This window comes from Thamnophis elegans, chromosome 1, assembly GCF_009769535.1.
Source record: "Thamnophis elegans isolate rThaEle1 chromosome 1, rThaEle1.pri, whole genome shotgun sequence".
In the NCBI taxonomy this organism is placed as follows: domain Eukaryota; kingdom Metazoa; phylum Chordata; class Lepidosauria; order Squamata; family Colubridae; genus Thamnophis; species Thamnophis elegans.
Genome location: NC_045541.1, coordinates 25,785,891 through 25,811,708, shown reverse-complemented (window position 1 = coordinate 25,811,708; position 25,818 = coordinate 25,785,891). Strand labels below are relative to the sequence as shown.

Genomic DNA, 25,818 nt, shown 5'->3' with positions numbered 1-25,818 from the left:
GATACTAAATTGCATGTCCTCAAGTTTAATAAATATTGGAATGAATAGTTGTAAACAGCAACCATCAAAATTGTCTTGGCCTATCAGGAAAAACATCATAATATTAAGATTAAAAGGAATGGATTACGAAAACATACTTTTCATAGGCTTTTGTTAATAAGTTTTGATTGATAGCGTGCACAGGATTTAATAGGCAGATAGATACTGCTAGTTACCTCTGTAAACAAGGATATGTGAAAAAAGTGATTTTATGTGATGGACAAACTGCAGTGATTCCATTTTATTCAAATGGCAGATTATAAGTACCATGTGTATAATGTTATAATGATTCTTTCAAGTACTGACTTTAAGATTAATATTAGATACTTTTTTTTTTAAATGAACTTTGGAAGTAAAAATGTTTAAATGTCTGTTATCAAATATGCTGTCTGTTTTGGACAAAGGCAATTACAATATTATTTTAGTATATTAATGGAAATCGAGATTTACAAGTGTAATGTCAAACACTAGTTGGGTTACTTTTAGAAATAATTACTAAATCCATGATTAATGTAGTGTGTAAAATGTTACTTATATAGTCTTATTTGAAGATATCACTAAAGATTGGTTAAACAGGCTTTTTATCTAAAATCCATGTTATTTTTTCAGTGTGATGTATGTAAAACAAATCAATCAATGAAAACTAATTTTGATGGCAGCAAAATTAATCACAAGAAAATGCTAATTATATGTATGGATTAGTAAATTGGAGCAAGCAATACAGTTACAGAAAATCAGGCAGATTTGCACTAGTAAAATCCAAGATTTTTGAGCAAAAAAAATTATATATTGAATACTGTACTGATTATTCAAGGAAATTAATGCCTAAAATGTTTCCCTATCTCTCAGTTAACTATTTTCACAGAATTTTAATTGAATATTTAGATGTATTTTCATTTCATTATATACGAATTGATAAATTGGTTTTGTATATTATTTTGTATACTAAAATAATTAGTATCGTTTTCTTTTCCTTATTACAGTTTTACTATTGTTTACTCAGTGGTTTTATTTTAACCATAGCTTTAAAAAAAACCTCCAAAGATTATACATATAGACTGACACATTCATAAAATATGAATTAAATATGTACAAAGGGCATAACTGGAGAATTAATTAAGCCATATATACCAATGGACAGCAATTTTGTTGCTTTGTTTATTTAAGAGGTTGCATCTTAGCTGGAAGGCACTGAGGTCACGGCCCATATCTGGAATTGATGGGATTTTTACTGTGAAAGAAAAGTAATAGATTCAAATTTCTGAAAATCATCATATTTTTACCCAAACTTTGTTATCCAAGTATGATGAGATAACAACTTATCTATTTGTTTCTCCCTGTCTTCAGTCGCAATATCTATTTTAATAAAAAACGGAATTCCTCAATAGTTTTGTTTCTAATTCCTAATTCTTTTGCTATGTTGCAGGTAACTGCACATCTTTGTAAAGTAAGAAAGCTACAGATAGTTTAGACCCATCATAATTCCTTTGTTAAAGCATCATATTCATGGGCTTATAGCTCATTCAAATCACAGCCAATTTTCGCAGGAACACTCAAAGCCACTTCTTGACAATGAGAGAGGTTTTTCTACTAAATTTCAAAGTTCAGCCCTACCTATTTCCTAGCTTGGCACCGTTCCAGGAAAAGGAGTTGCAATGATAATATTTAAAGTTCATTTTCCCATACTTTACTTATATTCAAACATGATATGGACCTTTGTTGCAAACTCTTACTAGAAATAATCAATTCCAGTATAACTCAAAATCTGGAAAATTTGAGCTGCAAAAATGAATTTCTAGAAATGATAGGTATCTAAAATTGGGGTGCTGGATTGGAAATGCTAATATAGGAATATAGCTGCTTACATTGATATAGACACTGCTTCCAGGGGCAGGTTGAAATATTAAAATGGGATGGCATTTCTAAAGGCAGGGAGTAATATAGTCAGCAATGCACAGGGGAAAAATCATGTAAATTGTGGGAAAAATAAAATTATTTTGCCTAAGCTGCTAAGAAAAAGATGATTGTATGGGAACATGCAGATGTAGTTAAAATAAAATACAGGAGAACCATATGGTTTTCCTGTATTTATATAGCACTCTCAACAATGTACACACAGGATTTTAGAACATCAGATGAGCAAAAGGGCAGGGCCTGAGACCAAGTAATTGCATTTCTCTTATGCCTGACAGTGGCCTGGGAATGCAAAAGAGGATTGTGTGGACAGAATACATTTGAACCATGTGAACAAGGACAAAATGGGGTATTTCCTAGGACTCCGACTATTCTATAGCAAATGATTCACTTTCCTAAGAGTGGTGCCTTTCTTGTTCTGTATGGGAGCTTCCAAGAAGTCTGGATGGAGCATGACACAATATGCCATTTGCACTATCCATTTCTTCCACTTCAGGTCAGAGTTACAGCTGGAGCAGGATGCAGTGGCAGTATTTCCTCAAAAGATCTTGAAGCAATGGAATAGTGTTTGACATCTCAAATCTTCTCTGCAGCTAAAAAGCTAATACTTTATGTTGAGAAGAGAAGTTTCAAAATAGGTAGTTGTTTACTTGAGACAAGATCTTTATTTAGAGAAGCATTCATGTATGTTGCCTTAAAACGTGGTAGAATATATTTGATTGTACTTTCCTGACCTTCTGCTGCACATGTAAATCAGATCAAAGGAAGCTTGGAGAGGTGACCTTGCCTGTTAGTGGTATTTTGGAAGGGGATGATTTGGGGGGGCATCCTAGAGAGGTCAAGATGCTTCCTGGAAGAATGCATTGATACTAAGCGACTCTATAGAAATAGAGTGTTTAAAAAAAAAAAGCTTTAGCCATATTCGTTTAATATGCAGACTACACTAGCCACTTAATTCAGCACAAATTTGAAATTGTGATCTTTCAGGTTGGCATGACTACAGAAGAAATAGATTATTTGGTTCACCATGAAATAATCAAGCACAATGGTTACCCGTCACCTCTAGGATTTAAAGGTTTTCCAAAATCTGTGTGTACTTCAGTAAACAACGTGGTAAGCCATGGAATTCCTGACAGGTACTCATGTTTTTGTTATTGCAAATTAAGATTATGTGGCTATCCATGTCATTTTTCCATGTTACACTCTCATAATGTACTATCCATTCAGCCTACTTAATATGCCACATTACAGATCTTTGCATATTCCATGTGGTTTGCATGGAAGTTCTCCTTTAACCCAAATGAATCAAGATGAATACAGCAGCCAGGCTCGGTTACTATATTTTATCAAAAACAAGTCCCACCGGTTGCTGTGCAGTAAGAAAATGATGTTGGCACTTATCAAAGGGGGATAATAATAATAAAAGCAAAGATTATTGCTTCACCATCTCTTTTCCCAGCATGGTACAGTACCTCAGTCTGGGATATATCATCAAAAACAGAAAAGTCACTCAACAGAAAAATTATACTAATTTTCTGTAAATCTAAAGGTGGAGTGTGTGTGTTAATTATACATGAATATGTTGCTAATTATTAATGAATATTACCTGTTCAGAAAATAAGAGGTGCCAAATGTCAGTCTTTCCATGATGATAAGATAATCATAATGGTGATTTTTGTTCCTTTGCTTCATATTATGGATTCTTTCTTTTATTTAAATTATTGTTTGGGGTTAACTTGAACTGGTAGGAATCTCAATATTAAAAGTGGTTATCCCCTTTGCCTCCTTCCATTCTACTTGGCAATTATATTGATGCTTTTCATGTGGCTTTGGGGTAAATGGGATAAAGTGTATTTGTTTTGTTACCCTGTCTTAACTAAGATTTGCCTGTCACCATTAAATAGTATATCTTTTTTTCCCCTTTCCTTTCTGATTATGCTTAAGCCGCCCTCTCCAGGATGGCGATATTATTAACATTGATGTCACAGTAAGTAATTTGTTTATTATTATTATTGCTTTGGATCGATTTTCAAAATTCATAAATCACAGTAGGAAGAACACGAAATTACAAATGTGTAAAGGTTTTATTACAAAGCTAAGGCAAGGGCAGTTAGTTTCTTCTTGTATCGCTGTTTTCTCCTCTCTATGCTTATTCTGACTAGACCTAGGCTTGACTCGAATTTAGGGCTGGAATCAGATTCACTGAGATCAGTGTTGGCCTAAGTGAAATGTCACCCCAATCCTGCTATGTGTCATGTTTTTGAGAAGATGTAATTGTTATTGATCCACCGTGTAGTTAATGCAGAGCGCCCCAGTACTGGGGCAGCAGCTGAAGGCAGATATGTATGAGATGAGCTAACATGAAGAAAGCCGGCATTTTTCCTTCACTCTGCCAAGATTGATCTTCCTCTTCCTGCTGATTTTGAGTGGGGCCTGTCATTATCTTACTCTGTCATTAGAGGCTACATTGGCCTGTGTGTCAGTCTATTTGGACAGCAACCCTTTGGCTGGCTGTGTTCCCTACATTTATTAAAATCCTCAAAGGTAGCGTTGTGTTCTGTTTGTGGCGTAAGAGCCTTGAACTCTTTACTCATGAATGCACAACCTGATCCACAGCCCACTTAATCCAAAGTACTCAGGTATCCCCGTGGGACTGATTCCGTTTCAACCCAGTTCCTTGACTTAGCTGGCTTATAGAACCCACTAGGGGCATAAGGTACATATGTAGACTTAAAACATGACAAAAGCAAACATTTGCTATGATGAGTATTCGTTATAAAATGTATTCATATATGAGCAACGAAAACATGATGAGTTTATGTCCTTATATGCATATCTTTAAAAAAAGGAAACATTTCAAAAGATGTTATTAACATATTTTTCTACAATTCCTGAAATTTTGAATATATTTTCCCTAGAATGTTGAAGATTGAAATCCTATGTGGATTGAATTTATAAATGTTGAAGCAAACGCTTCCTTTTATTTTAATAATGGCTTTAGTTTGATTCCATCCTACAGTACTTCTTTTTTCAGCTGTCTTTTTTAAAATCATAGTTATTGCTTTCTCAGTATTTGCTTTTTCTTTTTTTACAGTCAGCTAATAGTGACTTTTAGAGTATTGTTCTAAAATGCCTACGTTTGTCTCTCTCTGTGTGTAACTTAAGAATTGTAGCCATGGCCCATACTTTTGATTATGTTTTAGATAAGACAGATTATTATATTATGGTAAGTATTAATTTGCTGTTGAGTGCAAAATTATGTGTTCTCATCCCCAGAACATTTTATATTTTTTTTTCTCTCCAAAGAAGCTAATCCATCCATTTTTGTTCTTCATTAGTGTATCTTCCAGAAAGTGTTTCCTGGGTTTCTGTTTGGAGTACATCCCATTTTATTCAGAATATTAGAAACCCCTTCTTCTGGAAGAGTCCTTTTCAGAAAATTATAGCAACCACCAATTGACCAATATAGGGAGAAAAATAACATGTGTCTGGGGAATACCAGTATGTTCTATAACCAGAATGTGGAATTTTGCATGTCCCTTTTTGTGTCTCTGGGTTTTTGATTAAAAATGCCTACCATAATCAGTACAACATTAAAACTTTTAAATGCAAGTATTCAAAATGTATGTATATATATATATATATATATATATATATATGTGTGTGTGTGTGTGTGTGTGTGTGTGTGTGTGTGTGTATACATACATACATACATACATACATACATACATACATACATATATATATATATATATATATATATATATATATATATGGTAAACCTTAATCTCAAGCATTATAAAGAAGAATGGGGGTGAACTAAAATCAGCCCTCACCAAAATATACATTCCCAAAAAACTAAAGTCTCAGTTCAGCCATAACACATTTAGAACGCCAAGGTATTGGAAAGCAAAACAAGATAGAAAAAAACATATTCATCAAATACTGCCTCTTTGTTTTCTCAGAACCCCCATTGTCTTTGTAGTCCTGCCCCATCACCTCATGGTATCTCCTTATTGCCTGCCTTATTGAGTTCATCAGATACATGATGTACTATATCCAGTCAAATACTTGTTATTTATAGGCAATCAGATACTGCTTGCTAAATGTACTCTTAATTTGTTAACTCTACAAATGGGGGCTGTAGCCCCTTCCATGTTTAGACGTGTTTTTGCCTCTAGCGCTGCTATCACTAAACCAGATTTTGCTTCAGTGTAACTATTTCCTGGTTGCCAATTCAAATGTATTTTTGAGAAAAATTTCCTACACCCAATTTCTCCAATACATTATAATCAAGCTTATACAAATATATTTCACCTTGCTAAGCATGCATCTTTCACCTGACAGGGTGGGAGCAACTTAATTGGAAGATTTGGAGCAGAAAAAAATGAAGACTGAGTAAGAAATAAACATTTTGTTCCTCACCCAGTCACTGTGCATACACATTTGAGGAATCCAAATTTTACTTTATGAAAAATGCTTTTCTACACATTTATATATGTGTACCTACATTTTCAAGATGCCTTTGAAGGGATAATGTCAAGGGTATGCTATCATATATTAGGGCACTGAATTGGGAATTTCATAAACAGTGGTATAGGCAACCTGATGCTCTCCAGATGTTTTGACTCCTATAAGCTCTGATCATTCATCATGCTGACTATATCTTGTGGGAACTAAAATCCAAAACACCTTCAGGACATCAGACGGTATGCATTAGGGCAACGCATATGGCCTTTTTTTAGACTTCAGCTTTCAAAACTTGGAGGGAGGCATACATGGTCCTGGGGCCTCCAGCTGTGCATTGCTGGTCCAGGTGTTTGTTGTTCATTTATTTATACATCCAGTGGCTTGCACATTCTCCCATGGGTTTGTTGCCTAAGGATTTTTCCTTTTAAAACTTGAACACCCTATACTCAGACATTTCCTGTACTTGTCATAGTGCACATAGTGGGTCACTACAGCTGTTTGCATGATGAAAGCTATAGGAACTGGCTAAAAATAGAAAGTTCAGCCTCTCTCCGGATCTGGCAAGGTAATCAGTTCTGCTTCCTACCTGTGATTACCGTTTCCTGTGTATGTTCACTGTTTCTTGGTTTTCTTTGAATTAGGTATATAATTTCAATGGCAGCTTTGTCCCAAAGATGCTTTTCAAAAGGCAACTGGACGTTCTTGGTTTTTTCCTTCAAAACTATTCACTTCTCTGACTGAGTCAAAACTGAAGAAGCTTCTTAGATGAGAAGCAAACATTTTCAAGGAAAAAAAAATCAAGGAAGTTCAGTTGCCTTTTGAAAGGCACCTTTGGGGCAACCATACATAATAGCACTTATGCTTGCCATGGAAACTAAAATCTTCTGAGATTGCATGTACCAGATTTTTACCACTTCTCCACTCATTGGATTTATTGCTCATGCCAGTTTCTCCCTTCTAAGGAGTCACCCATTTTTTCCCTAGCAATAAGATGTGAATTCTGTTGAATGCAGTGCCACTTCCTTTTGAGTAAACATATTTTGAAACTGAGAGCAAGAGTCAAATCACACAGTGCATTCAGCATATGAATGCTGCTCTCTTAAATGTTTTCATTTTACCCAGATGAAGACCCCAGCATGCAATGAGTGGAAGCTTAATCCCTTTCCATATGTGACTATTTCCCTCTATTAAAAAAAAGCTGTGCCCAGATATGCTGCAGCTGAATAAGAAAAAAAATATTTGCCTTGCACTTCAGCCCACATTTACTTGTTTTGTTCTCAATAAATTCTAGTTAAACGAACATTTGAAAAAAATCTTGTTAATTATAAATTTATTTTTGAAGTGACATGCCAATCTAACCATTTCTTAATTTTAATTTCAAATATTTCCTTAGCAGAAAATCTTTGCTCTTACAGTAAAATGATGGCATATTAAACATCCAAGGAAAACCACTTCTACAATTATTGTTTATCCTTTTTGTATAAAGATTGAAAAGATTGCTGCTCTGTAATAATTTGCTGAATTTAATGAATTTGAGGAAGCATTATTTGATCTCTGCAAACGGCATAACTAGGCCATTTTAGAGGTAGAAAAAACTTATGGGCCAAAAGGGGGACAATTACAGTAGATGACATTTTAGAATAATTTGTGATTCTACACAAGATAAAATGATTAAATAATCAATCAAATATAAATGCTCTTCTGTAACTGCAGATTTTTAAAGAATGAACTAAACTTCACTTACTTTTGAAAAAATAGCGAGTACCTTGAAATGTGTTTCATTTGCTTCAGTCACCTGAGTTTCATATGTTGTTTAAAGAATTAGAGAAGCCAGTCAGTTTACTTCAGTGGTCATCAACCCATCACAGCTCTTAACCCATAATGATCAGACGATTATTCTATATGTTAATAGACAATCATAATTTAGCAAATGAAATCAATTATTCTTATGACCAAGTTTTATGTATATTTACTTGAGAATCTGTCTCTCTGTATATAAGGAGTATTTTAATGGAAGCTGGTATAGAATATCCCAGATTTTTGCATGGGGTTGTGTTTACTAGCTTTCATTAATTTAAAAGGGAACATTTAAGAAAGCAAGAGGCAGCCAAAACAATGCTTCTGAGCTACTCGTATTGATCAGTTCTTTAAGTGTATTCTTTAATTCCAGATGTAAAGCTTTATAGTGGTTAGCAACTAAGATCCTCATCCACTGAGGTATCTATAAAACACTCTAATATAAAATCTTTCAGTTATTGAAAGTTTCACTTCCATAAAATCATAGTGACAAGAGGAATATTTTATGTCTGAGAATGTTGTTTCCTGTTGCATAAAAATCCATGTCTAGACTTATGAAAGAAGAGTATCAAATAACCTTTTTTTTTAAAAAAAATCATCAAATGACAATTAGTTATAAATGCTGTCTTAATCTAAGTAACCTAATAATCTAATCTAATCTAATAATCAAATAGTCCAAAGGTATTGAAAGCATAGCTGTTCATACGGATAATGACTTAGCCTAGTTCTCAAATATAGTATCTCTTTATTTTAATAGACCATTGTTAGGAGGGATTCCATTATTCCCAAATGTCTGTTAAATATGAAAGCACCACTGTGATAATTTATCATTTTGCTTAATTATACCAATACCAAATTTCTATGAATGTGGCAAAATTAAAAACAAATGTAACTGCCTCACCCAAATTATTTCTGATGCAGCAGAATTATTCTTTATTTGGGGAAAATGTTTGGATGCAAATTTGGATCCAAAGTCTGCTGTGGGAGTCCATTAAATGGAGGTTGGCTGCAGGAGAATAAGTGCCCTCTGCTGTTCTGCATAATGATTTGCTTTTTATTTATTTTGCACATGTGCTAATGCAAATGACAAGTGTAGTTCTTGATAGATTTTTAAAGGAAACTTGTAACCTGTTCCATAGGCCATAAGTACTGCCTGCTGTATCTTTTAACATCTTCTTGAAAGCCTACTGTTGTCTATTCTTAACTGACTTACTTTATAATTTCTATCATAAACAGATCTAATCTGACATAACAGATAATAGGAGAATCATGAGATTAAAATGTGGGTGAATTCAGTCACTTGTCAGTAAATGAGGAAAGAATCTCAAATGAGAAGTACGGATGACATACAGATGTCTTGCCTTACACTGATGACCAGCTGTGGCTAAAACAGTGGATGAGGCTTCCCAGTCCCTACCTTTGCTCTTCCATCTTACTGGAGAATTTGTCCATTGTCAAATCTTTCTGCCTTGACAAATTTTATTTTTCACTATGAGATACTACGGACATCAATGGAACCTGCATAACCTAATTGTACAGAACCGTAGCCTTAATTTGAAATTATTGATTTTGTGGCTTACATCTGGGAAAGAAACCTATGCCGCCAATGTTTTTGGGATGCTGCTTGTGTGATCAGAGTTACAGAGACAATTTACTGTTCTTTCCCCTCCTTTTTCAAAACTCTATTCCCTGTTTAATTTGGGTTTTGCAAGTTATGCTGAACTGCCCCTGAAATACACCCAAGATGTACCCAATTAATTAAACTTCCATCCGAGAGTCCCTGCCTGTAAAAGTGTTTCTTTTTACATTTCTGCATCTGTTTAGGTGTTTCTTAACGGCTACCATGGTGATACATCCGAAACGCTGCTAGTGGGGAATGTGGATAAAGCTGGTCAAAAGTTAGTGGAGGTTGCCAGGAAATGCAGAGATGAAGGAATTGCAGTTTGCAGACCTGGGGCTCCTTTCTCTGTAATTGGAAACACAATCAGGTAAGCCTTATGCTAAGGAGTAATGGGACAGCTGCCCAAGTAGGACAAAGGCTATTGGTAGCTTGGTTTAAAGCTGATGGCATGTTTTATGATTCAGAACCATCATTTCAGTCTGATATCACCACGTGAACTCCGTTGTTCCCCCAACGGGGTTAGAAAAGATTTTAAATGGTGAATTATGCAAGACCAGGTGAGGAAAACTCTCTGTAAAAAAAAAAATTAAAAATATTTCTAAAACTGCACTCTCCCTTTCCCCAATATAATCACTAGCTGTTTGGACTGCATTAATACAATATGGCTGTATTAAGATTTATATAAGTTCATCTGTTTCTTGCATGATAACAAATAGTGCCAAGTAAGGTGTTGGAGGGCTTAAAAATTTCTCCTTTATGACAAAAACGCGTGAGTGTAAAAAGAAAAGATGATTCCGGGGTGGGGTGGGGTGTTCTCTTCTGACCTTGGTAAAACCTGATAACGTTATATTGGCCTATCATGTTCAACTTGATTAAAATATATTAACAAGGATTTTCATAATTTCTGCACGGGTCATTTTTTGAAAGGGTCCATCTTGTTTTTTGCCCATGTTTACTAACACTATTAGGAGAGGCATATGTATCTTAAGGCTATAAATCATGCATTGCTCAGCATCCTGAGAATATGCTATTTTTATGTTTCCTCCCCTCCCCCAAATGCTTTACAAAAAATAAGAAAAGAGAGCAGCAAAATATCCGTTTGATGTATTTATAGCTTTAAAAATATTGTAACAGAGTCTGAATCAAACTTTAGTAAAACCACTTTGGGTTATATCCGAGAAGCTTTTATTGAAGACTTTGTATAAAATTGTGTTTTTGACAGTTTTAAATTATAGGCTAACTAGCCTGGGGAAAAAGGATAGTGTCTTTTCTGTTCTTTCATAGGAAATGTTGAATCAGACCCCTACTGGGAAAAGAAATTTAATGCATATCTCACTATCTTACTGTCCATGAATATAATAGAAGCGAATTCAAAATGTAGTTTTATTTTTGCAAATGGGATGAGTCGATGGATGCACCTCCCGTATTTTTGAACACCTAGAGTTCAACAAATTTACTGGTGGTGCGCTTGCATTTTAACAAAATTTATGCTCAAGTCGAAGGGGGCAGAGAAGACAAGATTCTTATTCAGTCGTTCTCTCGAGCACACGGCATTCATGGCAGTGTCTAAAGGGCATGTCAGCCTTTGATTCTCTCTGAGAGGTAATTATCCTTTTCCTGTCACAGAACAACAAATGATAGCTAACTACAGAGGCACATTTGCAGTAGTCACATTCATCAACTGCAGGGGGAAAAAAATTCAATTTAATTGTGCAACACAGCTGCACACAGGCTTTTTGAGCAGTTGTGTTGTTCTCCCTGTCTTGCTATTCCTTCCTACCAGATCTATTTTTTAAACTTTTTTCCCCTCCTTGCTTTTTTCCCCCTCTCCCTTCCCCCTCCTCTTTTTTCTTTTTTTTTGTCTCTTCTTCCATTTTTACTCTCTGTACTTTCTTGTTAAAGTAATTTTCCTTTGTGGCTCTCATTCTTTTTCCCCCCCATTGAAGGCTATGAATGTAGAAAATTATCACAATTACTCATATAATTGAGCCTCTTTGTAGCAAGTGCAACTCCAGTAGCCTTTCTCCATCATGAAAATGGTTTCATTATAGGGTTTTTCATATTCTCTGACACCATCTACCCAAAGGAACAGGCGTGCAGATGAGATGTGCTAGGAATAGGGTAGATCAGGAAGGTCACAGTGGGAATAATTAGCTCTGCTATGGAAAGAGCATCTAGGCCTTTTACTGCTACATAAATGTACTGTCCATGGCTTTTAGGCACAAAAAAACTTACTAACAAATGGAGCTCCCGCCTACTACTTTGAAAAAAAGATTTGTATCAACACTACAATTTTCCATCATTAAGACTAATAACACAGAGCCTCGTATACATCAAGGGGAATAAAAAGAAAAATCTCACATTCAAGTGGCGACTGGGTGCTGACCTTTGTTCCCCTTTTTTGTGTACGACTTAACTCTTTACAAAAAAGAGCCACACGCCACACAAACAGGCAGGTGAACTCCAGCCAGTGCTGGCGAAGTGCTGCGTTCAACTTGAAAAATTGGAGAAAGCTCCTTGTTGGATAATGTGTTTCATTAGATTCACTCCATTAATTCTGGCTACATTAAAAGTGAGAAAGAAGGATCACAACTAAAAGTAGCTTTAATCTTTTCTTTCCTTCCTTCCTTCCTTCCTTCTTTCCTTCCTTTCCCCCATTTTTTCTTTACGGTGTTGACGCAGAGGTCAGTATTTTCGCAGCATGAAAATATGTATGCAAGCTCTGTTGAAAAGCAAATTAAAGCAGATTGATCCATAGTCACAATTGCAGACAGAATAACAAATCACAATCAACTGGCTCTTCCCTCCCTTTCCTCCTTTGATATTTCCTTTTGAATTTATATATGCTACTTTTATTTAAATCTTCATGCAACTAAAGATTTTTCTGGCCTAAGCTGTCATATATCTCTGAGCATTGATATTTTTAAACTCCCGTAAACAAAACTACAAAGTGGTGGGGAAAATGTGTAAAATTTTTCTGATGTTTGTGGTGATACTTATTAAGCTATAACTGTACGTCTTCTATCTGGCCTGTGTTCAGAACATTTGTAGACTATTTTTAAACACACCATAGTGCATACTACATATTAACATATAGAATCGATGTGAATATGGTCTGAATTCCAGAATGTCCTGTCGTTTTATGATTTGATCTTAAAGGCTTGTGGCTTAATATGGGCTAGATTCAATCAAACAAATGAAAATATTTATGAAATTTGTATTGCACATTAGCCAATTCTTAGGTGAAAAATCGCTTTTGTTCAAATCCCTTACATTGCTCACCAAAATTCAAATGGAAAGTATTGTGATCATAACTACTTAGGAGTGTTCTTTACACATACCATATCCTTTTTAATGTGATTATTACAACCACATACCAATTACAGTTTTTAAAATAAAGAATCTGGGTCTCTGAAAATGACTTGGAGAACCAAACAAATATAAGCATAGTTAAATCAAGGCAGTTTAAATTCTGTTGTTAACATTATTGAGATAAGAGTATCAATAAATGGTTTCTAAATGTTTTAAATTATAAATACAATGTTTTGATACTACCTTAGAACAATACAAAGGCAGGTTTTTTTTAAAAAAAGAAGAAATCTGCTTCTATCAGATTATGCACATTTAAACAATAAGTGGCTCAGGCAAAATAAGTCATTTTAATGTCATCAGTGATAGATTTTCTTTGACAGCTACTGTAAATTACAATTACACTCCTCTTTTGAAAGTAAGCATTGCAATAAATTATCTTTTATTTCAATCCATCAAGACTGCCTTTCAGAAATGGAACACCTCAAATAAAAGTTCAACGGCAGTGTAAGAAAAATATAGTAATTTGTGTTAGTTTGAAACCAAAAATGTACCTTTCTTTACAAAGAAAGTCCACAATTGTGGGTTTTCAAAAATATGGTTAATTATACCTCATCGTTCATTGTCATTAGAGGGAATCCCAGAAATTGTACACTCCATTAGTCTAGGAATGCTACAGAAGGAATACCTTAAAACTCCCCCAACAGACAGTTGGGTAAGCCAGTACAATACCGATGGCCCAATTAACATAAACTATCCTTTGTTTAAATATCTTTAAAAATTAGATTATATCTGCATTGCTATTTGTGCTGTTGATTTTTAGAGCTAAACCAAGGCAACTACTGAGACTATGTGGTCCTGGGGGCCTTCAAATGCTAAGAGGTAGATCTTCATGTATTGATCTTCTGCTTGTACATTGGGGCATTCCTGTCCTGCCCATCCCCCTTCTGAATGGTCCCAGAACCCTTCAAGGAATCCTTTGAGGCTACTGTATATGGACAAATTTTATTTCCGATGCCACTAGTAGAAATTAGCATTTGATTCCATCATATAAATGATAACCATGGTTTGGTCTCCTGGAGTGGCCTTCATTTTTTCCCCCCTCTTGATACTAAATCACTTAAAAGGATTGTTTTAAATCTCATAGTTACCGTCATCAGATTTCCCCCCCTAAAGTAATGTGTTGTTAGCTGAAACAAGCAAATATTTTGTTCCTCTGAGAAATATATATAAAATATAAAGGAAAAAAAATATGTAAACTCATCTTTCAGACCATAATGTGGATAAAAAGGGGCGCTTGATTCCAGCCATGGGAAATAGATGTCTTATGTGTAGAAATATTAGTTCAGTAATATATTTGCATGGATAAATTGAAGCTACTTTTTCTTGCACCGTAATAATATGGTGGAAGAAAATATATAGTTCTAATTTAGAATCAGTTCACGCAGGAAGACGATACTGGTACATGGGAACATCTGAGTAGCATCAAGTAGTCAGATTTTTAAATTGTGGATTCATTGATGTAGTTGGTTTCATGAACATAATCATATTTTTAATACATTGTAACCACATATGTTCAATTTAAGTATTGTTAACATGAACTTTTTTCATTAAAAATATGCCCATTTATTTACTTTTAATAAAAAATATTTGCAGACCGTCCATTATCCAGGGAATCTTGTGACAGGCTGAAATTTGGCATGTGACAGATAATGCACTGTTTAAGCTAGAACAAAGGTTGCAAGATAATTGTATTGCAGATTTGCAATTCCTCTGTGTTTTCATGCAAGCCTCTAATTGTTTCTTTACCTGCACTGACAGTCTAATGCTAACAAAGCTTTGGCTTGACCTGTTATTTTTGTATGTGGAAGGCTATTAAAATCTTTCAGGAAAGCAAATGCACTGTGAAGTTGTGTGAGATAGTACTGTTGTATGAGGAAGTTCCAAGGTATGCCTTGCAAAATTGCTTTAAAAAAAATTGAAATGGCTCAAATCAATGTTCTAAATGCTGGGCTCATCCATATGTCCTTGTTGCCACGACATTAAGACATATCATGTTTGCAAAGGTACTCACTATGGTACCTCCATCTTCTTGCCAACCCACTGAAGTCAGTCCATGGCACTTGATTTGAAATTGATGCTTTCTCTGCTGTTTCAGTGGAAGAACTCTCTAATACAGGTAGAGGAGGTCAGCAGCCAGCTGGAGTCCATTTGGCCTGTAGTCTGACTTCAGCCTGGTTGAAGGGCTCATAGCCATTTTTGGTGGAGTCTGGTATGGGACTACTAAACTCATCTAAGACCAACATGTCTACCAGGAGTTCAATATTCCCATCAGTAAGCAAAAATGAGAAAGACAGGTCTTTGACCAGCAACATTTTGGTGGGCAGGTGAGGTGAGGGAGAGGTGAATAGGAGTGAACAGAGCATCCTAATCATATTCTGGCTAAGTTCTGGAAGTAAGTCATGCTGAACTAAGGAGAGCTCAATCCTGTTTGTATATATATATTAAATGAACCATACGGTGGGATTTATGGAACTCGAAGATTTACTAGAGTCAGAGAAAAATAAAGAAAAGGACACACGTTCCTAAAACACCCCTATCTTTCCCCTTCAAATAAATACAAATGGGATGCTCCATTGGTTGCATTCCTTGAAAATTGACTTCTCTGTCCAGGTATATCAATTTGGAAGTAAGTCCCACATCTTTCTAAAGCAGGTGAGCAAAGAGGCAGCCAGAATAATTATCTGGAGAGGGTAGTGTACAATTTTCCAAATAGGAAGGCTAGTTTCAATTGGGAGGAGGGTGTTGTGATAGCCATCTCTGCCCTGTACAATGTTCAGGGGACTGACTCATTCATTTTCCCATTGGTAAGTATTACTAAGTGGGAGGGGGAAAGAGGACAGTTTCCACCAATCACTGACCTAAAACTACTCCATGTTATAGTGCATATAGTAGTAGCCTCTTCTCATTTATATCAACCTACCTCATTATATCTGACAGAGGAGGCATGCTGCAGACATCATCTGCCAGGGACTTACATTTGGTAGGTTCTAGGTGGCAAGACGTCTCTGCTGTGGCTCCACATTATGGAACATCCTCCATAATGTTCCATAATGAAACTAGGTTCGGCTCCATCTCTTGCTCAGAAATCCCTCAAGACCTGGTTATGTCATCAGTCTTGGAGCTTCTGGGGAATTGGAGATATATCTCAGTGGCTCTATTCTTGAAGTGTATATATTCATTCTCTCTGGTGGCATTCGTATATTTTCAATTTTAATTAACCTACATTTTTTAATATTGACTTTTTATACTTTTTAAATGCTTACTTTTATGTATATATTGTTTTTATTTGATTGTTGTATGCTGCCAAGAGTCACTTCTCATGCGAAGGGATGCTAAATAAATTTGATGAATGAATGAATGAATGAATGAATGAACGAACGAACGAATGAACGAACATTTGACTGACCCTGATCAGAGTCTGATTTGGGTTTTCCAAGAATGCAAGCCACCTCTGTCCTTCTGTAACTAACTTTTTCAGAAAAAGCTGCTTTGTACTTCAACTACAAAAAATAACAGAGGTAACTGGGAACTTCTTAACCATAAAATGCTTCCGATAAACACTATTTCACTTCAAGCTCAACATCTCTTTCCCCAAAGTAATTGTCACTCCCCTATTGTGTTTTTCTATCTCTGTGAGTTCTGCTGAAACACAGACTCATGGAATGGGAAGGGATCTTGGAGGTCTTCCAGTTCAGCCTCCAATGGTTGAAAACCAAGAGAGTCCTCCATGTTCTGTAGACATAACCTCCCTTGCTTCCCATTGGAGCCATCGATGCTCTGGTAGCATTTTGAAAAAGAAAGGGAAAGAAACCCCAAACCTTTTCTCTGAAGTTTTTTATAAAGAATATTCACACTACCAGGTTGTTGTTGCTTTTTTCTTAGATCTTAAGTGAGGTGGGAAATGCCTCCATAGTGTCCTGTTTCTACACAAGCATAGAGCCCTTGGGCATCTTTCCCTTTAACTTCGGGCAATTTGCCCTAGGCTGAAGCTCTAAACAAGGGAAGTAGGTCAGCATCTAATCTATAGAGGTGCTTCCTAGTCCATGCAGGTGTCATAAGCAAGATCTTTTGCAGCATGACAGGATCTTATGTGTTCTGAGTTGCTTAGAAGGTAACAATAAGACCTGGGTTTTGATGCCACATTTACTAAATATCAGTTTGTTACTATTGCAAACAACAGACAATTCTTGCAGCATACTGAGCCATGACGTCTCCCCCGCCCCTTATTTTGGGTTAGTCTGTTCCGCGATCATATCCATTGTGGTTGCAAGCCCAACTTATCAGGACCTCATCCAAAAAACCAACCTAAATTTGAAAGTAGCTGAAAAAGGACCAGACAGCCTGAAGTATGCTGATTTTGATATTGGTCATTAATGAATAGTAACCTTTCCACAGACATTTCTTTATTTTTATATTAGGTTTTGCCACTGTAAAAACAAAACCTGAGGTGGGAGAGGCAGCAAAAAAATGTTGATTAAACTACCAGAGTAGGATAAGCAAAAATCTTAAGGAAAACCCTAATCATGTGCAATGTAAGGAAATTATTATTATGGCTGCATAGCCAGATAATAATTTCTATTGATTATTTATTGACCATTTTACTACTACTACTACTACTACTACTACTACTACTACTTAATCTTGCATGGCAATTGACTCTCAAGGACTCTAGGCAACTCAAAACCATAAATGAAATTATAATAAAATCAGCAAGAATAAAGATAAAAGATGGTCTTACAATTCTGAAATCCAACTCTGTGTGGAGTCAGGGCTTAATAAGTATTGAAAACAAATAAATGCAATGCTGCTCCTGTACAATTTTTGTCTATATGCATCACATTTTTTATTCTGTGATAATGTTAAACAGCCTTTGTCTTCAATACTGTTGTCATGCCAATAAAATGGAGCAACGTAAAGCTACATATCTTGATCAGCTTGATCCAGTTCAGTTGAAATGTTTGTTACTTTACGTCTTGTTGACCCAACTAAGAAAATAGGAATGATTTGTTTAAATCCAAGTGTTCTAAATTCACTGATTTGGCATAAGCGTGAATAAAGTGCTGGAACTGAATTGGTGCGAACCACCATAATAGAAAACTTCACTATCGTCTTTCAAGCTGATAAAGATGATGATCCTAGTTCCAGTTGCTGGCATTTTGGGCCGCGTAACATTTTTGTAAAATAGTAAGCCAAATAAGAGGAATTTGTCCTCTTCAATCAGGTGTAATTTGCGGTACAGTAAAACAGCATGAGACTTCGCTTAGGCAGATACCCATCTATTGTTAGAATAGATGCTCAATAAGACACATCGTGCAGAAGTACACTACACTGCCGCTCTGATTATTTATACATTAGCCCCTGCTTGCTGCTGATCCACAAAAAAGAAGAAGAGGGGGAGCCTGGCTTGCAATAGACTTTATTTTCCATCCGGCTGGTGTTCTGGAAGGCCTTAAAGTTTGGTTGTTCTCCCGGGCCCTGAAGTAGAATGGGTAGAAGCCCTGGTTAGCTGGGCTTGTCATCATGCTGCCTATGTTTAGGGACTTCTCTTGAATTCTCTTGCCTTCATTTGCTTTAGTGTATTTTTTTTTAACCTGGTTGTGTTTTTATCTTGTCTTTTTTTATTGGGAGCCACCCAGAGTCATTTTTAAATCAGGCAGTGCCGAAATCAAATCAAGTGAATAAATACTGCTCTTCACATTCATGTCCCTCCCTCCTGCCTCAACCTGTTGATCTCTCAATATTTTGGACTACAAGTCCCATTGCTGTCAATGCAACACTATCGTGGAAAGTGGGAGAAACTGATATCATAAATGGAAGGTCCTTTAACACTGAATGTGTGGTACTGATTGCCTAAGAATCTTGTTCCTATTGCCCTGGAATCAAAAGGCTTCTCTGACAATTTTTTTAGCAGAAAATACTGAGAACAAGGAAAGGAACAATGTAATCAAATATCTGCAAAATGACAGCCACAAATCAAATGATGTGAAAGAAATGGACATTTTTTTTAAACGTATGGAAGGTTTTTTGATATTTTCATTATTCATAAGCCCAATTTCCTCTCTCGGTCGCACACAGGCACATACATCATTACCTTAGCTAAGAACTGATCACCATCACAAGATAGCCTCCATAAAGTAGGTCTTCTCTGATGGTGGTGTAGCTTTTTGTGCTCCCAATATGCACAGGGATTTGGTTTTGGGGTATTAGCCTGTGCAAAGCATTCAGAGAGATGCATCACAAAAGGGTTTGAGTGTGAGCAAAGGCTCAGGGTGGTGGTTTCTGGGTCATTCCCAGGAAGGACAGCTGTGTGTGCTGGGGCAGTTGCCTGCGAAGATTGGTTGGGGGAGTCCACAAAAACCACAACTGAGTTTTATGGAGGTGGCAGTTGCCCCAGTGCTTCAAGAAGGGAGCAATTTACTCTCAATAAATGGTTTTTGGAAGTGCCCCCTTGAATCATTTGCAGAGAGAACATAGCAGGAAGTCAACAAAAGTCCAGAGGGCTTTTTTTCAGTGAAACAAAAATAGGGAGGCTTCAGTTTTATAGCCAACAAATGGTGTGCACACATGTTGTCTGTCACTGGTTTATTTATTCAAATTCTATATCTGCCCATCTCAAGCAATTGACTGTGTGACAAAGAATCATAAAACAATTAAAAATGGCTACAAAATAATACAAAATTAACTTCGGGTATTCCTTGACTTACAACCATTTGTTTAGTGACCATTTGATGTTACAACGGCCCTGAAAAAAGCGACATGACTGTTCTTCGCACAACCATGGTTACATGGTCAACATTGGAATGCTTGGCGTGTATGTTTTGATGGTTGCAGTGTCCCAGGGTCATGTAATCATCTTTTGTGACCTTCTGGCAAGCAAAGTCGATGGGGAAGCCAGATTCACTTAGCAACTGTGTTACTAACAACTGCAGTGATTCATGAAAACAAATTGTAAAATGGGGCAAAACTCACTTAACAACTGTCTTGCTTAGCAACAGAAATTTTGAGCTCAATTATGTTCGTAATCACAGGTATCAATACAGCAAGGAAATGGGGTCCTTCACACATACAGGGCTCCAAGCCCAGGCACAAATCCAGGTCTTTAAAACCTTATGAAAGGCCATTCTCAACCCATAAGAGAGAATGTTTCAGAGCGCAAGGACTACGTTAGAGAAGGCACATTTTCTGTTCCTCGCTGGTCAACTTTCCATGTTAGGAATGCTTCATTGATATTATTCCAAATTAAAGAATCATGTTTTTCTTCAATACATTTAAAGGTTCTGTGCTTAATTTGACAAATTCTTCATATTTCTACAATTGGCTTTCACATCTTTGGTAAGGCATCAGCTAGAGGATTTTAGTCAAATAATTGTTGGAGAAATTTAAATTGATATTTACTTTTTCCTCCCTGCAAAATTCAAGTCTTACTCAAAATTGAGGATCTAAGAACTCTTGTTTCCTTGGCTTCTAGATTTAATCTCTCTACAACAGCCTTGCCACTTCATTCTGCTCTATAATTAGCATAATGTTTGGGATATTACTTTGCCTCCTTTCTCTTTGAGTCTTCTTTCGCCTTTTATTTCCTCAGCTTCCTGATTTTCAGTTCCTTTCCTATGTTTTTGGACTATCTAAATCTACAGATAGAGTTCTCTCTCATACCACTCATGTCTTCTCCTTCTTAAGTTCTTGCTCCAGGTTCCATATCTCCTACTTTCTTGGATCTCTTCCTGCTTTTTGGATGGTCATGCAAACTATTCCTTTCCATAAGAGATTTATTCTAGTCAGAGAATTATCCTTTATTTCTATTAGTGTAATAAGATTGTACATATGGAAAGCTCTGGTTTGATGAGCTTAGTTGTAAAAGCTATTCCATTCATCACAATCATTGAATTAATACAGAAATACAATATAAAGCAGATTTATATATATCAAACTATTTTGGGTCAGATCTTTAGACCCAATATAGGAGGTTAAATTGCTCTTGGTGAAGTGTGCTTACTTTTCGCCTCAAGTCAATCTTGCACAATAGTACATCCAATGGCGACACTAAATGACTACAGGATTCCCACTGATTTAAAATGGGCACTAGATTTCAGACACATATTAGAAACTGCATCCAAATGAATGGAATTGCTTTGAGTGTAGTGGTGGTTATAATATATAAAAACCACATAAATCATTCATACTGAAGTTTACATATCCCTTGTTATATCTGTCAACTAGGAATGTGCAAATTATGCAAGGTCTTATTTGAACTAGTTTAGCGGCAATTAATTAGAAGGGATGATTTAGTCAAAACTTTGAATGGAGGCTTTACATAACCATAACATCATCTCTCTATCAGCCACTGATTTATTGCGGAGATGGGAGAACTTCAGGTCCCTGGATCTCTGTGTTTTAATTTCAACTCCAAAACTAATGGCAGCTTACCCTGTTTCCCCGAAAATAAGACCTTCCCAGATAATAAGTCCAATTGGGCTTTTGAGCGCATGCGCTAAAATAAGACCTCCCCTCCAAAATAAGCCCTCCCTGAAAATATTGCAACACAGCAGCAGTCATGAAGTGACCACTCTTGCTGCCTCTGACACTTCAAAAATAATAAGACCTCCCCCAAAATAAGGCCAAGCGCTTATTTTGGGGGTCAAAATAAAATAAGACCCTGTCTTATTTTCGGGGTAGTATAAAGCTATGCAGTTAGGATTAAACAATTTGGAAATCAAAACTTATTTGAGTTTCCTAAGAATTAATTTTTTTTAATAAAAACACTTTAATTTTGCAAGGTAATAGGCATGAATAAATCCAAATAAAAAATTAATCCAATTATTTTGGCACCAGCAAACGGAGAAAAGTATAGAAATGTAAAAAGGCTGTTGCTCCATTGTTGAATAAACAGACTTATTATTTTCTCTTTAGCATGTTCATTTTTATGTGTAAGTGTGGACACTTAACTTTCTGGCTTCTTTTCATTCTCATTTTTCTTGGGGACTCCAATTAAACCTTTCAAATCCTATCAAGACTGATTTTCTACCCCGTCTTTTAACTTCCATGTTCCTATTTCTTTGTGTCATTACTTAACTCCCTATGACTATTTAGGTGATCCATAAAGACATTTCAGCTATCATGCATTTGAGATCTATACTCTGCTGTGCACCAGAATCACGCAAAATACTGTAATCGCTAAAGATTTTTGTTGGTGTGTTGGTAGGCAAGCAGTAGCTAATCTATAGAACCTGTTCAGAAAAATCCATTCAAGGTGTTATCTGTGAACATAATGAAAAGCTATTGACCTACTTCTCCACTTTGCAGTAGTTGGGAGTCTTCTGCATCCTGGTAGCACTTGATTGTGGCCATGCACTCGTGAGCATTGGGGCAAAGGGCACGGCCTCATGTGATGTGTAAAATAAATGGGAGAAAAGAAACCAATTCCTCGCCTTTACAGACACACAGGTTGGCGTCTTTGAAACAAAACCAACAAGAATATTGGGGTGGGTGGGTGTTGTTGTTGATATAAAAATTGTAATTTTGTAGAGCTGACAATATCTCATGCCAAATGAATTCCATCAACAGACATAATTCTACATATAGACTACATATACTACAGACTGCTGTTTTTTTGTGCATGTCATTTCTTCGTAAAAAAGAAAAAGCACTGGACTCAACTCATGAGTGCCAGTGGTCACAGCCATCTCTATCGTGTTCCTGGGGCAGTGTACAGTATGTACAAATAGAGTATTATTTAATGAAAGACCTGGAGTAATAAGACTATTTCTTCAACTGTCTTTCCTTTTACATGACAGACTTTCAGTTGCTATGGCAAATATCAAGGGATATTTGCCTTGAACATTCTATAAAATACTCTATACAACATGGTTGCAGTCTTCAAATGTGAGGAAATTGGGAATGTGGGATGTGAAAGTATAAAGGTAAAGGTTCCCTTCGCACATATATGCTAGTCGTTCCCGACTCCAGGGGGCAGTGCTCATCTCCATTGCAAAGCCAAAGAGCCAGCACTGTCTGAAGACGTCTCCGTGGTCATGTAGCCGCATGACCATTATGTGGCACTAGGGATTCGAACCACCTAACTGCCGACCTTTCTGATCAACAAGGTCAGCATCTTAGCCACTGAGCCACCTTGTGAAACTATATGTAGCACCAATTTTTCCCACAATGCATCTAAAAAGGAGCTAAGATGAGGCCACCAAGCAATAACAAATGTGTTACTGTATATGCATTCATACGCAATCCCAGAGAACTGTAAAAGGTCCTCTCTGTTTTTCTTTTTAAACAAAGAGCTCTCCAAAAAGGATTAAACCCAGTTAGCAGCATTAGGAGCCGCCATATGCTGAGTGAATTGGAAAATATAAAGATAATGGGAATTGTGGAATCCAGGGGCTCCATGGTTCAATCTTGAGCTATGTATGTTCTCTTATATCGGAACAGTAGGCATTGAATTAGCTTGAACCCTTAACAGTTTATTAATCCAGAGGAAGACACATCCTGTTAGTGATGATGAAGTGGTACTGCAATGGTAGGCAGCAGAGTGCCATCCAGTTGTTTTCAACTATTCCTCCTACTGTTCTTTGCTATTAATCAGGCTAGCTGAATTTGATCAACATTTGGAGTTCCTTACCCCAATGCGCTGCAACATTTGTTTGCATTCTAATCTCAGGTTGGTAAACTGGTGTTTTCACTTCCACTCATAATTGGCAATCTTTGCCCTCATTCCTATTATGCTTTCGACATAATATATTGGACAAAAACTTCACCCTTATTTAACTAATGTAAAAGATCATTCTAGTACCACATGCCTAATTATTATGTTCATTACATTTAAAGCTGGTTTTTTTTTGGGGGGGGGGGGAGAGGTAATGGCTTAGCAGTTAAAGAGTTTGTCTGCCAGAAAGGTGACAGCTTGGGTTCAAGACCTAAGCACCACACAGCAGGGTGAGCTCCCTTTACGTGTCCCAACTCCTGCCAAACTAGCAGTTAGAAAGCATGCAAATGCAAGTAGATAAATAAGTACCACTTTGGTGGAAAGGTAGCAGCATTTTGTGCACCTTAGCAATAATCATGGACAATGGACAACATTGGCTCCTTCAGCTAAGAAAAATTAGATGAACACCACCACCTAGAGCCGTGATGGTGAACCTATGGCATCCATGCCCGAAGTGGTGCCTGGCATGCACAGTGTCACCTGTTCCTCTTCTGGGTTTCTTACACACATGCACACGTGCCTAGGCAGCTCTTCTTCATGGTCACGGCCCAGATGAGCATGTGCACAAAGTGCTCTTTTTTTGGCACTCTGTGCTGCGCATGCACACACGTGCTGCCCTTTTGGTACTCGGTGCCGAAAAGGTTCACCCTCACTGACGTAGAGTCAGACAGGACTGGACCTGAAAACCTTTATCTTTACTTTATATTTAAAACCACAAGCACACAAAGCTATTAACAGATCCCTAACCTTTGCAAACGCTTGCTAATGTGGGTAAGTGCTGCTTTTAAAAATATTTTATTTTAAAACTCCATAGGCAGGGTTGGTGACAATACTTTGCCAGGCCTTAGCTTCCAATGCAATCCAGTGGAGACAGCAACATAGTTTTTATTTAAGTGCATGAAACAGCGTTTGAGAAAAGAAGTTGCCTGTCATCTCTATTGTACTTCCTACCTGTGCTCTGGGAATGCCTTTAAAGGAAAATGGCAATCTTCAGGTTGCTGAGTTTCTTTTGAATGAAAAGCAACAGTTGCCCAGCTCTTCTGATTCTGCAAATTCTGGAGATAGGGCCAACTCCACTCAACTAAAGGGAACTGTGGCTGTGGTTCTGTTTAAGACCAGAGATGAGCCTATCGATTTGGGCAGGTTTCTTGTTGGGCCTTCCTCATTTTTGCAAATAGATTGCTTGCTTCATCAAATATATGAACTTATTTTGTAAAGAAATCAGAATTTAACATGTGGATGTATTCTGAAACCTCAAATGTGGATTTTTCTTTTCGGTAGTGCAATGTATCTTACCTATTTTGATTATTTTTATTCATTTGTATCCCACCTTTATTATTTTGACCAATACGTCAAAGCAGCGAACAGATCCAATACACCTTCCTCCTTCTGTTTTCCACACAACAACAATCCTGTGTGGTGGGTTGGGCTGAGAGAGAGTGGCTGGCCAAGGTGACCCAGCTGGCTTTCATGGCTAAGGCATGTCTAGAACTCAGTCTCCGGCTTTCTAGCCCACTGCCTGAACCATTTGATCAAACTGACTTTAATATAGGTGTTTTGTGTAATCTTTTCCCTAATATACTGTGTTTCCCTAAAAATAAGACAGGGTCTTATTTTCTTTTGACCCCCGAAACAATCACTTGGCCTTATTTTCAGGGAGGTCTTATTATTTTTGAGGTGCAGCAGGCGGCGAGTGTGTTCACCTCATGGCTGCTGCTGTGTCGCAGTATTTTCGGGGAGGGCTTATTTTCAGGGGAGGGCTTATTTTAGCGCATGCACTCAAAAGCCCGATTGGGCTTATTATCCAGGGAGGTCTTATTTTTGGGAAAACAGGGTATTTTTAATTATTGAGGTGTATTGTAAATTCTGCACATTTTGAACTATGGCAAAAAAT

The 25,818-nt window shown here is 36.7% G+C and overlaps 1 protein-coding gene across 1 annotated transcript in view; it reads left to right on the top strand.

Annotated features, from left to right (window-relative positions):
• Positions 1-25,818, top strand: part of METAP1D (methionyl aminopeptidase type 1D, mitochondrial) — a 78,901-nt gene that overhangs the window by 48,967 nt on the left and 4,116 nt on the right. Inside the window, exons 4-6 of the mRNA XM_032215573.1 lie at positions 2,941-3,089; positions 3,898-3,940; positions 10,045-10,208. Coding sequence (XP_032071464.1) covers positions 2,941-3,089; positions 3,898-3,940; positions 10,045-10,208 — 356 coding nt within the window. The remainder of the gene's footprint in view (positions 1-2,940; positions 3,090-3,897; positions 3,941-10,044; positions 10,209-25,818) is intronic.